This window comes from Coffea eugenioides, chromosome 6, assembly GCF_003713205.1.
Source record: "Coffea eugenioides isolate CCC68of chromosome 6, Ceug_1.0, whole genome shotgun sequence".
Taxonomy (NCBI): Eukaryota; Viridiplantae; Streptophyta; class Magnoliopsida; order Gentianales; family Rubiaceae; genus Coffea; species Coffea eugenioides.
The window spans coordinates 25,426,799-25,443,535 of NC_040040.1; the positions used below are offsets into that span (position 1 = coordinate 25,426,799).

A 16,737-nucleotide genomic window follows, 5' to 3' on the forward strand; every position below is an offset into this window, starting at 1 on the left:
CGATTGTGGGGCTAACGAAATTGCCAGAAGCATTCTTTGCTTCACCACAGTGTTTTGAATATTACTTTTTGAGGCTTTGATTCTTGACTTGTCTCCATAATAGTCGTTGTGAAACTTCATTTCCCTTGCAACAGTAAAAGTGACAGGGAAAAGCATAAAAGTGATGGGTACCAATTCAAGGAACATAAAATATAGTGCAGTAACTACTTACCAAAAACGGGATTCCCATTTCCAGCTGCAAGCAAGGTACCATTTCCATCCCCTATAAATTGCCTAGATGTTCACTGTAGTTTCTTAACCATCTCACCTACAAATTCGTTGTCCATCATTTTACCTACTCACTACTGCACTAATATCTCTCAGCAACACTCTGTGTGGAAGTTTTCAATCAACCAAACAAAAAGAGGTCTGTGTTTTTATCTTTCAATCTCTCCTTTGGTGCATCTATCAAGCCATCACAACATTGTTTTACACACTTCTAAATCTATTAGGTCGATAAAAATGATTCAATTTTTTTGGATGCTTTTGATCAATTGATGAGTAGAAACTAATTGATATGTCTATTGAAGTCATTAAATCCCACATTTTTCACCATTTTCTTTTAAACTAATGGATTTGTTTAGGTTTGAATACATGCACAATTGTATTATATCCGGTCTTTCGATGTAAAACCAAGAACTTTTTTTTAAGGTTTTGTGTCCGGAGGTGCATGCTCACATATAGACCCTTACTTACGTATGTGTTTTCATGATTACTTACACATTGACATTCAAATGAAAAGGTTTTTAACAATAAATAATTTCATTGGCCTCCTTTAAGATTTCTAACATTTTCATCTAATACCCCTCTAATTCTGAAAATTACGTTGACCTCCCTTCTCAATCTAATGTGACAAAGTGACATAATCAGAAGGCCTGAATTGTTTTAATACACATAGAGAAACAAGTTCTTCAAATAGAAGTGATTTTGCAAGATATCTCTACCCTTTTTTTATTATTATTTTTGTACTAAAATGATCTCCATTGGAAGAAGTTGCACTTTAAAGAAAAAAGTAAGGATTGTTTTGGCTTTTGGAATTCTTATTCTTGCTTTGTGACCACAGCTGCCACTCCGGGGTCCATCACCAGTCTCTTTATCTTGTTCCTAAACTGAATGTTGGACTAGCAACGGTCATATATTGGCCTTTAACAGTTGAGACTTAATCTACTAAAAATGTGGGATCAGTTTCCACTTTCTCATCCATTTTGATTTCATTTTTTAAAGTAAATTACTCGACATATATTCCTGTGGGAGCTCCAATTCCAAGGATAATTTGGGAATAATATTTGTTATCATAATTTACTCTCAACATTTTTAGCCACTTTTTTCTAATAGGGGTAGATTTGTTATCAAAACACCCATAGGGATGTCATTGCAATACTCAAAATTAGATGGGTGCTAGGTGAAATTTTCAAAAATCTGAAGGGTTTTTGAAATTATGTTAAACTTCATTAGTAATGTGTCATTATAAAGAGGTAGAGTTGATCAAAAGAATAGTTTTTCTACTTCAATCACTTCATGCCGATCATAATAAAATATGTGACCACTCATATCAATCCGTACCACAATAATAACCACTAGGTACATACACACTTTTTATTATAAGCCATGAGAAGATCATTGGGAAAGTAAGGATATGAGTATAGGAAAAAGATAATTTTCTGCTAGTAGATTTCGACAGAGAATTGATTTGGTAGGGAAGCAAAATTTTTTTTTCCCCAAGTTGCAATTCACTCCAAATTGATTCTTTTATATATATATATACACACATATATATATGTATGTAAATATTTACATATATATATATACATATAAAGCGGTCATTAGGCTTCCTCTCTTCACACGGTTTCCATCCCTAATTGCCAGGTTGTCACCATTCCAACCGTAAATCTGACAATTGGTAGAATTTTAAAAATTCTCTCTTGATCGCTGGACCTTTTATCTTATGTCTTTATACATCAAAATTTTTATAGCTTGCTAGTTATTTAATAACGTTGAAATAAATGCAAACCAACCAATACAATGATGAACATAATTTAACTCTTTATAAGAAATAAGATCATGAAAAATTGCAACGAGAGTTTTTTAAGGAGTAGTTTTGCGATCTAGAAGTTATGAAAAAATTCATGAAGAGCTTTTCTATTGTTTTTACAATATGCTGCGACTGCGAGAAAGCAACTAGTAGTTAGTTTCCAATATAATATTTACCACTTTTACCAAGCATCATTTCTACAATGTGTACTTGGAGATTAGACTAAAAGAATTCACTGTACTATTAATTTTTTCTTGTATCAGATAATTCAAATTCATTTCCATGTCTAATAGCCCTAAAGTATTTCTAAATTCTAGGGCTACAGTGATTTTTACTTGCACTTTTCCTATAATGAGATTTTTAACTCATTGCTTTATGCCAGCTTCAGGGATTTTCTTCTTAGGACTTATAAATTTCTTGAGCTATCTATGTTCATCATAATTCCATTAACATTAAGATTCTCATAAATTAATAATATTTTTACTCATAAGACTTGAAATGTTTTTAAAGTGATTTACAGTTTCAGCACTCTGAGAAAATAAGTAAAAACAATTTGGCAGTTTGAGCTTAATATCCTCCTAAACCATTTATACAAGCATTAATAAATTTATCAAAATAGCCTTTTTTAGTTTTCTTTTCATATAGACACTTTTTTTTTTTTTACAAAGACTAACATATTTACTACAATGATATTTTTGTCCCTAAGATTTCAATCTTCACAAAATTTCATCGGTTGTTAAGCATATTAAGATTTATTTTTTGTCAAACCTGTGAAAATACCATACCCTACATCACGTATTTTCTAAACTAGCTCTACATAAATTGAAAACAAAATTATGCAAAACATATTTGTTGGTGAGAACAATTTAAATAGTACAAGTATACCTTACGTTTTGCTTTTCCCAAACACATTTCATTAAACTTAGTCAACGGCCTGACATTTTTTCTTTTCGATCTTATGCATTGTTTCTTGCCTCATTTGTATATCCATGAAGTTTTTTCTTGTTTTTCATGCATTTTATTAGATCCCTTTTTTCCCAAATAACATAGTTATACGCATTTGAGCAGAATTACTGTAGTAATGGCCATCCAAGATGTTGCTCTTTCCATTGTGGGGCCATTTGTAGAGAAGTGTGTTAACCCAATTTTGCGGCAATTCAAATATTTAATTTTCTACAAGAGCAACGTTCAAACTCTGAGCAATGAGATCAACGGACTTGGGCTACAACAAGCTGAAGTTCAGCGATTGATAGATGCAGCAGAAAATAATGCTGAAAAAATTAAACCAACTGTTGCTGATTGGATGAAAAATGTAGATGATCTAAAGAAAGAGGCATATACTGTTTCTCAGGGTATGGAGAGTGTTGAGGTGAATTGCTTTAATATCGTTAGGCTTCCAAATTTGAAGTCACGTTATTTGCTAGGCCGACGTGCTGCAAAAAGAACAGATGTTGCTCAGAAACTTATAGGAGAGGGGAAGTTTGATCAAGTTGGGTACATAGCTCCATTAGGGAAGATGCCTTTTAGTGAACAGACCCAATCCTCCAAGGAAGGCCTAGTTAGTCGGATGTCAAAGGTGAAGGAAGTGATAGAAGCTCTAAAGCAAGATAAAACAAGCCTAGTCGCGATTTGTGGTATGCCTGGTGTGGGCAAGCCTTTTTTGGCAGAGCAAATCGCAGACCAGGTTAAGTTTGAAAAGTTGTTTGATGAAGTTGCCAAAGCAAATTTGACTCAAATTCCAAACACAAGAATTGTTCAAGACCAACTTGCCGAGCAGTTAGGATTGAAAATTTCTGAGGAAACTGATCGCGCGAGAGCTGAAAGAATGTATACGAGATTAAGCAATGGTGAAAAGAGAATTCTTGTTATATTGGATGATGTTCAGGAAGAAGTTGATTTTAAGAGTCTAGGAATTCCTGTTAAAGGTGAATGCAAGGGCTTGAAAGTTATATTGACATCTCGCCTTTCTCATGTCTGTAGTAGAATGGGAGCTGAAATTTTTGAGGTCGGTGCCTTGCCAAAGGAAGAAGCTCGGCCTCTTTTTAAAGAGGTTGTCGGAATTTCTGATGATTCCACTTTGAGTGATGTTTCAAACCAGGTTGCAGACGAATGCAAAGGTTTACCTCTTGCAATCGTTGTTGTTGCCAAGGCATTCAAGAGTAACCACACAACACCAGAATCCTGGAATATTGCCCTTCGACAGCTAAAGAAGTACACAATGAGAGACATAGAAGGAGTTCAAGATTTGGTGTTTTCAAGCATTAAGTGGAGCTATGATCATTTGGAAAGTGTTGAAGCTAAGTCGTTACTTTTGCTTTGCAGTTTGTTTCCAGAAGATTATGTTAGGGTATCAGGCCAATTATTTGAAAAAGAAAAGACCAACAATTTAATAGAAAACAATATCTAACACGAATGATGAACAACACACAAGAATTAACGTGGTTCGGCTTAATCACCAAGCCTACGTCCACGGAGAGAAAAACTTATTCTTATTATGAGAGGAAAAACACCACAAGATTACAACTTCATTCCCAAGCCCCAACTCTTGTATAACCCTCTCACCCACTAAGAATTCTCTCACTCCTTTCTTGTGTATCTTTGTAGTATGCCAACCCACCTATTTATAGGGAACATTACTGCCAAAAAAAAACCAAATAACAATTGGAAATCAATACTATTTCCTAAACTCATATAGAGTAGAAAATAGTATCTAGCTAAATAGGAATTTACTTGACTACTACTTCAAGTAACTAAATCCAATTAGGAAACTAGTTACTTCCACACAAAACAGGAATTTTACCTAAAAGAAATTAAGCCAATTTCCTAACAAATCTCCACCTTGGCAAAATTTCTTTTAGCAAACACAGCAAACCATCCAAAAAAAAACTCCATTTGCCTTTTCCCACCAAGTACCTTGGTGCCTAGCTACACACCTGAATCAATACGGTCTTGTTTTCAATTGATTCAATCGACAAATGAACGTGTGTAACTAACCGAGTCCAACATCTAGTTGACTCGCGAGAGGGGCCTCAATTCACCCTCTCCCAAAGCAGGACTTTTCCTCTCACCACCATTTGCAATTTGAGAGCATTCCTGGATCCCCTTCAGCTCCCAATCCATTGAGGTATTCAAATGGTACAAATTACCATACTTCTTCCCCATCAACAAGACCGTCTCGCCATGTGTGATTTTCAAGACTCCACCTGCAGCGAAAAAATGGTAACCCTCGGAGTCTAACTGGCTCAAAGAAATTAGATTCCTTCGTAGCTTTGGGACATAAGCCACACCACCCAAAGAACGAATCTCTCCATTCAACATTTTGATTTTCACCACTCCAACACCTTTGACTTGACAAGTAGATCCATCACCCAAGGACATAAAACCTGCCTTCTTTCTTTGGAGAGTATCAAAATAATCCAACCTGGAGCAAACATGTGAAACACATCCAAAATCTAAAATCCAACCATCACGAGAAGAAGTATTATTACCTTTGGAGATTGTGAGAATATCTCCACCCGATGCATATCCAGCAACATTATCATAGTCATTCTCATCATTTTCTTTTGTAGGGCATATCTATTTGTATGGCCAAACTCATGGACAACCAAAGACACTGGATTCCACCACTTTCTCTTGGCCTTTTTGACCACCTCCTTAGATTTTCACGCCAAATTCGATTTCCTTTTTTTTCTCACGTCGAGCAATTAACGCAGTTTTGTGTCACATCTGGTTGCCTTCCTTTGTTTTCATGATCCAACAAAGAAGAACTTGCAACATTCTCGAACTCTTAACAAGTGTTCACTTCCATACAACAGGGTTGTCACGACACTTTCTGTAAGATCACAGACTGAGCGGTAAGAAGTTAAAAGGGCCTTATCTTCTTCCTCAAATTATCTACGCACCTCTTTGGAGTTGATTACAAATTCCGTTGACGTATTCATGTTGATCCATGAGAATGCACACCTCCACTCTGTTAGTGCATAAAGTTGTGCTTTAGATGCAATTATTGGATAAGCTTTTAGCCAGATTAAAGCTTTTTCAATTTTTTCAGAGGTTCTGCTGCAGGAATTCTTTTTCATCTATCACATTTATTTATGATGTTGTCCGACCATATAGAAGCCGATCGTGCATCGCACACCTTGCGTCAACTCCTCAAAACTCATCATCATTCATGCTCTTGGCTCTGTTCTTTCCATTTCACGGCTTTTTGCCAAACCTTGTGTTGGAACTAGAACATCCTCACTCTTCTTTGCCAAGAGTAGAAACTTGTAGTTCCATTAAACGGTTGGAATTGGAAAACTTGTTAGTTCCAAACCCCGATGGTATACCACCACCCACTCAATTTCAAATAATTAACCAAAAACCCCAACGGATCTCTGATACCACTTGTTAGGGTATCAGGCCAATTATTTGAAAAAGAAAAGACCAACAATTTAATAGAAAACAATATCTAACACGAATGATGAACAACACACAAGAATTAACGTGGTTCGGCTTAATCACCAAGCCTACGTCCACGGAGAGAAAAACTTATTCTTATTATGAGAGGAAAAACACCACAAGATTACAACTTCATTCCCAAGCCCCAACTCTTGTATAACCCTCTCACCCACTAAGAATTCTCTCACTCCTTTCTTGTGTATCTTTGTAGTATGCCAACCCACCTATTTATAGGGAACATTACTGCCAAAAAAAATCAAATAACAATTGGAAATCAATACTATTTCCTAAACTCATATAGAGTAGAAAATAGTATCTAGCTAAATAGGAATTTACTTGACTACTACTTCAAGTAACTAAATCCAATTAGAAAACTAGTTACTTCCACACAAAACAGGAATTTTACCTAAAAGAAATTAAGCCAATTTCCTAACAGATTATAGTATTCCTCTTGAATGTTTGGTTAGGTATGGGAAAGGGTTACAATTGTATCACGATAGAGAGACATTGGGAGATGCAAGAGACAGAGTACACATGCTTATTAATGAGCTCAAAAAGTACTATTTGTTGGTGAGTGATGGCGAACAAGAAGACTCTGTGAAATTGCACAATGTCGTTCGAGATGTTTGCTTGTCAATTGCATCAAAAGGCGAGCATGTATTTTTGGTAAGGAATGCTAGAGTTGAAGAACGGCATCCTTACACGGCCATTTCTCTAACAGTGAAAGATTACACAGTTCAACTACTTCCATTTGGCAAGAAGAGTCCATGGCTTAAGCTGTTGCGTCTGGTATTCCAATCAGACACTTTGTACCTATCAATAGATTCTTTCGTGGGAATGGAAGTTCTGAGGGTCATGGAAATTAACAACGCATACATTGAATTTACAGTATTATGGCCTGCCCAAAATTTAACGAGCATTCGCACACTGTGCCTGGATGGTTGCACATTGCGCACTGGAACTTCATCAATGATTGGGTATATGACGCAGTTGGAAATTTTGAGCTTCTTTCAGTCCGCACTTGAAGACGATCAGTTTCCAAGGAAAATTGCTCAGATGAGTAACTTAAAGTTGTTGGACTTGAGGGTTAGACGTAGCCTCCAACCTTTGCCTCGTGGTATCCTGTCAAGCTTGAAGAAACTAGAAGAATTGTATTTGGCACCTGATTATCATCTGCACCTGGGGAGAGATAAAGAAGAAGAAAGAGAATGCATTAAAGAGATCATATCACTCTCCAACCTTGAATGCCTCCAAATTCATGTATATGACCTTAACCTCCTACTCCAATTATTGCATGGATTTCCCGCTCAGAGGTTGTCAAGATTCCTCATTGAAGGAGCTGCTTATAATATGGGCTGGAGAGATCTCAGTAGGGACTTTCAATTTGGGAGGACTTTCGAACTTCATTTGTCTCAGGATGAACAGTTAAAACAAGCATTGGATCCTGCAGTTACCAGCATTGTCAAGAGAGCTGAGAATCTCACTTTGGACCTTTATGATGTGTCAAGCTTGAGGAATCTTGTGAGTGACTTGGATAAAGATGGATTTGCCAATTTGAAAAGGCTTCAACTAGTGTCTGGAGTATGCCAATGCCTTGTTGATTCCACCACCAACCTAGTTGCTCCACATGTTTTTGGAGATTTGGTTTGTATGAATTTTGTGGAATGCAGTTTGCAAGAAATATGTCATGGAAATCTTCCACCTCGGTGCTTCAGTCAACTTCAAGAGGTGAAACTCCAAACTGTAGATACAATAAAGTACTTGTGGATGGGGCCAATTGAACCTCCATCGCTTTGCAACCTCAGTGTTATTGAGGTCACTTATTGTGATCAAATTACAATTCTATTCTCACAATCAGTATTGAACTGAAAACTGCAAGGAGTTGGAGAATATTGTTATGAGGGAAGAAAGTAAGAAGAAGGAAGTGCTTGAGCTACCCCAACTCAAAGTTTTAGTCCACAAACACACCAACTTAATGGGTTTTGGGTCCAAAGATGATGCAGCTGATGCTTTTTTCCACCGGGTTCTCTCTCTCTCTCTCTCTCTGTACTTATATGATATACTCTGTATACTTCTTTTCTGTCAAGAAAGCGCTTTATCTCAGAACCTGTTAATTTAACAACTCAAAATTGTTTCATTAGGCATATTCTAGCACTTGAACTAGTTAGCTAAAAATATGTTGTGTAGAAGAATCGTTTAGTGCTAGTAAGCACCGAATCATGATGAATATCAATATCCTATGGATTCACCTTTCCTTCAAGCCATTTACAATGATTCAACTAATTAAAACTTTAACCGAAGTTTTGAAATACATGTGGTGCATACATTTCAAGCTTTGAGATGAACTTAGATTAATGACATAAATCGCTGGAAAACTAAATCTAGACCCAGCCAGCGATAATGGACAAATTTTGATGGTTTTTTGCCACACACCACACACGGACAGCACATACATATATACACACACGTATATATAATGAATATCAATGGTGACTACAAATGTACATACATACACAAACATATTTGATATCCCATGCATGTTTTAGTTGTATTTTGCAATCCACATAAGCTTTACGTGACAATTACCAAATTTTCCAGGTTTCACTTCCTAGCTTGGAAGAACTCGAGTTTGGACCGAACACGAGTGACGTGCAACTAATAATAGGAGGTGAAATGCCAAGTCAGTCTCTGGAGAACTTGAAATTTTTGCGGTTGGAGGACTGTCAGGTTCGATGGATTGCCAAAGCTGATGGAGTGATAATATTACAAAATCTGCAGAGACTTGAAGCTCATGGATGTGACAGGATGATATCACTCTTTGAATTTGAGGGGCTGAAAGTTCCTAGGCAATCCCATGAGGAACTTGCAATTCTTCCCAAACTAGAGTCCCTGACATTAAGATCCTCAGGATTAACTCATATTTGGAGGAATTTCCCTACAGGGGTTCAAGTTTTCCGGAACTTAAGGAATCTGAAAGTATGGCATTGCAGATTATTACAATGTTTGTTTTATCCTCCTTGTGTGGCTAACATGCTTGTAAGCCTTGAGGTACTAGTAATTGGTTGTTGCGACGAAATGCATGGAGTTATAGGTGAGGAAGATGAAGAGATAAGTCAAGAAGATGGTGTTGGAAATCACAGAGAAATTGCGTTGGAAAGAACCAATAAAGAATTTGTGTTTCCCAAACTGAGCTCATTAAGTTTTGTTAATCTCCAAAATCTTGGAAGCTTCAGTGGTAGTCACCGCGAGGATTGTGACTTGAAATTTCCCTCACTGACTCAATTGGAAATATGGGGTTGCCCGGAGTTGAAGAAATTGTGTTCTGGAAAGTTGAATGCACCATTACTTAAGAAAGTGAAAGTAACAGAGAATACATATATTCCTGTGGATTTAAAGGTACAAATATATGTATATCCTTATTCTTTCTGACCCTTTAATCTTGTCTATTAGTTTAGTCTCCCAAAGAGTTGAGAGTTTACGTTTCAGATTTTTGTTTCTGAGTATATTTTACAGGATAGAGAGCTCAGCTTCTTTACCACATCAGAGATATTTGGGTTCCGCAGGCTGGTCGAGAACAGATGGAAAAGTTGAAGGTACATAGATTTTAGTGTCTTTTCCCTTTTACTTTTGTTTTTGTTGGGAGGGGATTTTTTTGTTTTTTGTTTTTTTTTTTTGGGAGGGCAGGAGAATGGAGGATTAAATTTCCATATGCAATATGTGTGCTTTTGATCTATATGAGTCGATCCACTCCATATAATTGAATCTGATTCTTCAGAGAGCAATATTACATTCGAATGTAGATGTACACAATTTGATATGTTTTTTATATGTTCAAATGTTTAGGTAGCCCTTAAACAGTTTTTCACCTCATATACACGTTCTATTGTACAATTCCAACGAACTATAGTTTGATTTACATTTGTGCTAGTTTGCATAAATATGATTAATAGGAAACCGCTGCTTTTGATTCTTTTTTACTTCTGATTTTGCTTACCATTTTTGCCAAAGGAAAGACGAATTCACATCCTATCTTTCTGACTCCACACCTTATATAAACTTTAGTACGGATAGTATTAGTCCTCAATGCATTAGAAGTTTGAATTTGGAACGAAGATGTGTGGATTTAACCCCTCCAGCCCTCCTTATTTGCTATTGTATGATCTTTCTTATTTCTATTTGTTAGCAAATAACTCATGCTGTTGATATTTAATCATATGCATTACAGGTTTTATGATTCAGATTTTGAAACCTTCAACCTCCTCAAATATGTAAAATTGAATTTTCATATGGGAGAAATTAAAATGTAAACTTGAACTTTATATTTCTAGTGAAAATTGATTTGGGAATTATATATTTATTTATTTTGGACATTATATATGTAACATGCAGTTGTAATATTCATGTTTGTTTTGTTTTTTCGGTGAACATTGTAGGATTCATCAAGTTGAGTCGATAATATGGCCTGGTCACCACGACTGTGCTTGATGGATTGGGCTACTGGACATGGACAAAAATCTTCAGTGCTAAAGGAATATGTGTGGAGTTTATATAAAGTGTGTTTCGCTTATTTTGGTTTTTTCTTTTACAATATAATAAAGGATATCTTTCTTACAATATCAGTGTAGAAATCTTTTTATATTAATAAACTTGAGTGCATGCCGAACGTCTAAATGGAGAATTTTTAAAAATTTGAAAAAAAAAAAAACAACGCGTCATGCACTGAAGTTATCAATGTAAAAAAATTTCTACACTGAAAATGTACAAAAAGATTAATCCAATATGAATTGTATTGTATGTACTGTCTTATGTCTTTTCAAATTGGACTTCATTTTTTATAGGTAACCCTGCTTGTGAAATGCCTAGGAGGCAACCATGTGATATGTTTGTTTTGTAACTATATATTTTAGGTGCTAATAAAAATTCTTCTTAAATATCTCTTACTGATGATCGTTAAAAAGGAAACCAACATATATACAGAAACTGTAAGGCATTGAAAATCTAGTTTTTTTTTTTAACATCTCAAGGCAACTTAAAATTATTCTTAGCCTGCAAGAAGTTTTTCTTTTTTTTCTATATATTTTTTAAGATTTTTTGTCTCTACTAGTTATCCCTGGCACATCCCATCATCCCTCTGACGTTCATTAATTGAAAGGGTGTAAGTTTTAATTTTTTTAAAAATGTAAAATTTAAGTGAAAAGGTGACTAAAAGTAATAAAGGAATAGGAAATGTGAGCATACAATATATTATGTATATGGGCTACCATTTCAAAAAAATCTATCTACCATATATGGGCTATTCGTTCAAAAAAAAATCTATCATTTTATTGCTATTTACACACTACTATTTTATAGCATTCAAAGTTTTCCCTTTTATGATATCCACGAAAAATTCTGAAACTTTAGTTGCAGTCATGGTGAGGAATGTGATTTCATCCTCCCCTCATTGATGGAATTGGTAATAAAGGGTTGCCCTGATCCAGTTGAAGAATTTGAGTTTCAAATGTTTGATTTAATGAAGTGAGACTGGAATATAATACAATTCTATATTCTTTAAACTCAATTTCAGCTAGAAGAATCACACACACACACAGCAAATTATCTAGATAGTCACTAAATTTTTTGAATAGTTGAATTTTGACCATTCAACTATTAATAGTATGTTTTTACCCATTGAACTATTAAAAGTATAAATTTTGGACCATTTCATCTAATTCCACCATTAATTTTGTTAGATCTAAAAGTTAATAATAAGTCTCGTAAATCGTGTGGACCCTTAGAGTTAACAGAGTTAGCAATGGAATTAGATGAAATGATAAAATTTACACAGTTGATAGTTCAATGGATAAAAATATACTATTAATAATTGAGTGGTCAAATCTTGACTATTCTAAAAGTTCAGTGGCTACCCGGGTAATTTGCTATATATATGTATATATAGTCGACACTCCATTTACCTTCAAGAAAGAAGAACAAACTCGACAAGCATGAATTCAAAATCAGTATAAGCATGATTACTACATCAGACCCACATTGCATTTCACTATCTACAAATTGTTCTGGGCAATAAACAGGATTTCAAACCTGTAGTGAACTCCAAGAATGACCTAATTTAACCATTGACATGTAGGAAAGGTAACTTTACTAATGGCATTAGAGATTGCTATCATAATCTTCTTGTCAAAATTGGATTCATTTTTCATTTAGTTTCTACAGGCGCTCAAAATTCTACACAAAATAACATTTTTATTTTTTGCAATATCATTTGTTGAAGGACTAAAATATGACTACTGAAATTTACGATTTCATATGTTTAACTAACATATTTTTTAACAAAGTGCTTGAGCGAGCTTTTGGAATTCGCCTGAATTCATGGTCAACTTATTCTTTGACATGAAGGAAGTATATCATATAGAATATACATACATACATATATATACATATATTTTTTTTTAAAAAAAAAGGCTTACAGCGGACTACACAAATCAGCAAGTTCAAAATCTACTGTATTGACTTTAGTTCGTTGATCACTAAGAATCACACGAACAGTCACCAAATTGCATCACTGGGGTGCAAACAAATCGATCTCAATAGAGCTAGTCACGAGTTTATGTTATCAAAATTCAAGGTTGAGTTAAGTTCGAACAATTCAAACATATTAACAAGTTCATCAAGCTTGCTTAACCGAGTACAATTGAACTTCAAAAAAATATTTTATAAGTATTATTATGAAATATCTATCTTATCTCTTGTTTGGTATTATGTAAATATTATTTATATCACTTGAATTTGATCAAGCTCAAATAAACTAAATTCATTCAAGTTCGAACTTGAATAAGGTAAAATTGAATAGAGCTCGAGATTGAACTAACTTTAGAAGTTCAACAAGCTCAAGCTCGAGTATTTTAGCTAAAGTCTAGATCGAGCAGTGGAATGAGATCCTCCATTCAACAGATAACGGGGAACTTAGTTTAGTGTATAACCATTACTGCCCAAAGGCAAGAAAAGCATGATCCAAAAAAGAAAGAAAAACAGCTATGTATTATCAAGCATTAAAAGTTTTTAGTATTTGAGTTCAATCATTGCTGTCTAGTGTAATACAAAAGCTTATAATAGAGAAAAGTTTCTAATAGACAAACACAAACAATCTAGTATTTTATTTGCAGTGATACATCAATCTAGTAGTGAGCAATCAAGATACAAGTCCTTGTCAGCTTAGTCTAATTAATATATTCCATCATGTATAGAAAAAAGAACTAAATGCATAAGGTAGGAACAAGGGCTAGAAGTTTAGAATAACATAGTCAAGTGAGATCCTCCCAATTTCTATCCAAGAAACATGCATATCCCAGCACTAATGATATATTCACAATCCTATCAAGTTGTGAAATTTTCGTTATGTATACTATGAAGATAGGGATCAACTAACTTTCCAAAATAACTACACCTTGAATTACTTTCATTTTTTTTATTCTCACAAAAGAATTCTACTGCATCGCAACTCACAAGAACAACTATAGCGAAAGCTATCCCCTTCTAAGTTGTAACAAAAAGAAGCAAACGAAACAACATAACTAAACAACAGCAATGAGCAATCCAAATGTAGAGAAACAACATAACATCACAATCTTCTATGATACAAGTATTAGTCAACATTTAATAAGAAAAAAACTTGAAAGTAAGTCCTACTTACCAGAAATCACGGTGGTTTTGCGAAACCAACCAAATTTGATTGGTCAGTGGCTGCTATAGCCTACAGCTAGGTGGAATGATAGCTGGTCCACTAGCCTTGACTGTAAAAAGTGGAGAAACTCACGGTCGCAGTGGTTTGCATGGTGGTAGTTGGGCGTGAAAATGGAGTAGCTTGCAGTGGTTTTTGGTGGAGAAAAATTGATAATTGTGGAAACGAAGAGGTGATTAGAGAAGATTGAAGAGATCGCTAGAGGTAACTAGTGAAATGATGGTTAGTTCTTGAGTAGTAAACTGGTGGTACGAACTGCGGGATGCAGTTGAATGCAGTTGAGAGATTGGGATTTAGAAGGAAAATAAGAAATGATTTTGGATGAAGGTCAAAGAATAATTTAATCCTTAATTCTATTTCTATACAGTGTGAAATGACATATACGTCCTAACTAACGAGTCCAATGAAACTGCTTGAATAGGAGATGAGTCGAATTCGAGCCTTGCCGAATCGAGCTTGATGGAGCTTTTAGGCTTTCGAGTTGATTCACAGTTCTAGTAAGCTAGAGTGTCTATATTTTGTTATGTCAAGTTCTCCAAGCATGAAAATGAATCTTGCACAGGACAAAGCATGCAAGCCAACTGTTGGAATGTATGCCCTAAAACAATGTATTTGTTTTTATTTTATACATTCCTTATTATATGTTTTGTATTTTAAATAACTTCTTATTTATCTGTTAAATATTAGATACAACCGATAAAGTCCTTATAATATTACTAATGTGATGATAGTCACAAGAGTTGGTGACTATGAGATATCAATCGCATTTATAGTAATATTATTAAAATTCCCTAGTTTTTGTACTAATGAAATAGGACATCTTTAGTACGGTAAAACTAGTACACAGTTAGCCTCTAATTAATGTAATTAGTGGTTGTTCTCATCAACTATGGTATGAAAATACTTAGGCTAATGTGTAGATGATTTGAAAAGTACAAATGCATTGGAGTGATTAGTTTAGAGATCCCGTTAGGATATCTATCTAGTGCCAATGGTGTATCTTTAGTGAAAAATTGTGTAAGTGATCCTACGACTTGAGATCACCATAGAATCTTGAGTGGGAATCACTACATTTTGACTCTAATTACTTGTTACTCTTTGAGAGTGCCTTAAAGTGTAGAGATTGGATGTAGTGTGAAGCACGTAAAGAAAATGGGTGATCAAGATAGGATTTACCACTCTGATAGAAGGAGTTGATATCTGGATGGCCACTAGTGAGAAATTAACCCTAAAGTCGACTATTAGGTAAATTGAAGAATGTCTTCAATTTAACCTAATTAAGGGTAAATTTCGGGAACTAGAAAATTTAATTAGTCATCAGGGAATTGGCACTTATTCCTTATTCCTGACTAATTGGATATCTTTGGTGAAAGGATAATAATTACACGGTAATTTTTCACGGAAAGGTGAGGTCAAATTCCCTTGACTAATTCCGAATAATTGGGCAATCGCGATGTGTGGCTAGACACCGCTCGTGATTTATAATTATGGATTAATTATTTATTATAAGTTATGATAAAATAAAGTCGTTTATTTTATCTAATCATTAAACCATAATTATTACCAATGCATTCGGGACCTATTAGGTCACACGCAATAGAGATTTAATCCTGGATTGAAACTATGTGAATTATCGGGGTTTAATTTTAAAAGAAAATTAATCCCAGGCCTATTTGAGCAGATAAGAGTAAATGGTTATCTCTTATCTATCAGATAATGATAGATAGAGTCTTGGGTGATGAGAAGTCTTATTGTTTTGATTTTGAATCAGACAAGAAGACTCATCATTCTAGCTTATCATATAACCCTCTCTCTCTCCAATGGTTTTTGGGTGTAGATACAAACACAGAGAGAGGGGAGAAAAATTGAGGGTGTGAGCGTCACATACCAGAGAGAGAAAAAATATACGTTCGAAGAGAGTAAGAAGGCTAGCACCTTTTTCTCTTCAACACATAGTTCGTGAGACGATCCAGTGTTGCTCTAGCGTGGATATCAGTAGAGACAGAACGATTGGACTGCTCAAGGGCTAACCATCCTCAAATAACGCTGCAAGGAGACGCCGCTTAGATTAAGGTAATCCTAAAACCTTACTTTTAGTACATCATACGTAAAATCTAAGGTGATTCCTGGATGGTTTTAGGGAAAAATTTTTATTTTTCCGCTGCGTAGTGTCCCTAAAACCCAACAGTGGTATCAGAGCCATCCCTAAGAATTTTACGTATGATGTTAAGCAATTTTGGATTCATGGATTAATACTACTGATTGGATTTAATTATTATGCGAAATTATGGGAAAATTAACTTTCGTTTTTTCAAAAAAAAAAAAAAAAAGGGTCTTCATGAAAGTTTTTGGAAAACAGCGTTAAGCGTTCGAAGCTTTGGAAGCTGTGGATATCATAAGCACCTGTTTTTCCTTCTTTCGTGGATTAGCGTCACCCATAGTCATAGTTGATCATCTGCAAAAGTTGCAAGATGATCATTGAAACAAA

General features: G+C 35.0%; 3 protein-coding genes across 3 annotated transcripts; all 3 read left to right on the plus strand.

Annotated features, from left to right (window-relative positions):
- The first annotated feature begins 3,152 nt into the window (after positions 1–3,152).
- Positions 3,153–4,478, plus strand: LOC113773948 (probable disease resistance protein At1g61310). Its single transcript, XM_027318538.1, has one exon. The coding sequence runs from the start codon at positions 3,153–3,155 to the stop codon at positions 4,476–4,478; it is 1,326 nt and encodes a 441-aa protein (XP_027174339.1).
- Positions 4,479–7,045: 2,567 nt separating this feature from the next.
- On the plus strand, positions 7,046–8,380 carry LOC113773949 (disease resistance protein At4g27190-like). Its single transcript, XM_027318539.1, has one exon. It carries the CDS (start codon positions 7,046–7,048, stop codon positions 8,378–8,380), a length of 1,335 nt encoding a protein of 444 aa, XP_027174340.1.
- On the plus strand, positions 7,136–11,331 carry LOC113776034. Its single transcript, XM_027321097.1, has 4 exons — positions 7,136–8,534; positions 9,110–9,907; positions 10,025–10,104; positions 10,945–11,331. Exons 1-3 carry the CDS (start codon positions 8,409–8,411, stop codon positions 10,100–10,102), a joined length of 1,002 nt encoding a protein of 333 aa, XP_027176898.1. The 5' UTR covers positions 7,136–8,408; the 3' UTR covers positions 10,103–10,104; positions 10,945–11,331.
- Positions 11,332–16,737: the final 5,406 nt, after the last annotated feature.

Excerpts from the sequence above, each read along its gene's own strand:
- LOC113773948 (XM_027318538.1), top strand. The coding sequence starts at position 3,153 with ATGGCCATCCAAGATGTTGCTCTTTCCATTGTGGGGCCATTTGTAGAG.
- LOC113773949 (XM_027318539.1), top strand. The coding sequence starts at position 7,046 with ATGCTTATTAATGAGCTCAAAAAGTACTATTTGTTGGTGAGTGATGGC.
- LOC113776034 (XM_027321097.1), top strand. The coding sequence starts at position 8,409 with ATGAGGGAAGAAAGTAAGAAGAAGGAAGTGCTTGAGCTACCCCAACTC. Across the intron at positions 8,535-9,109 it reads CTGATGCTTTTTTCCACCGG|GTTTCACTTCCTAGCTTGGA; the intron begins GTTCTCTCTCTC and ends CAAATTTTCCAG. Across the intron at positions 9,908-10,024 it reads ATATTCCTGTGGATTTAAAG|GATAGAGAGCTCAGCTTCTT; the intron begins GTACAAATATAT and ends TATATTTTACAG.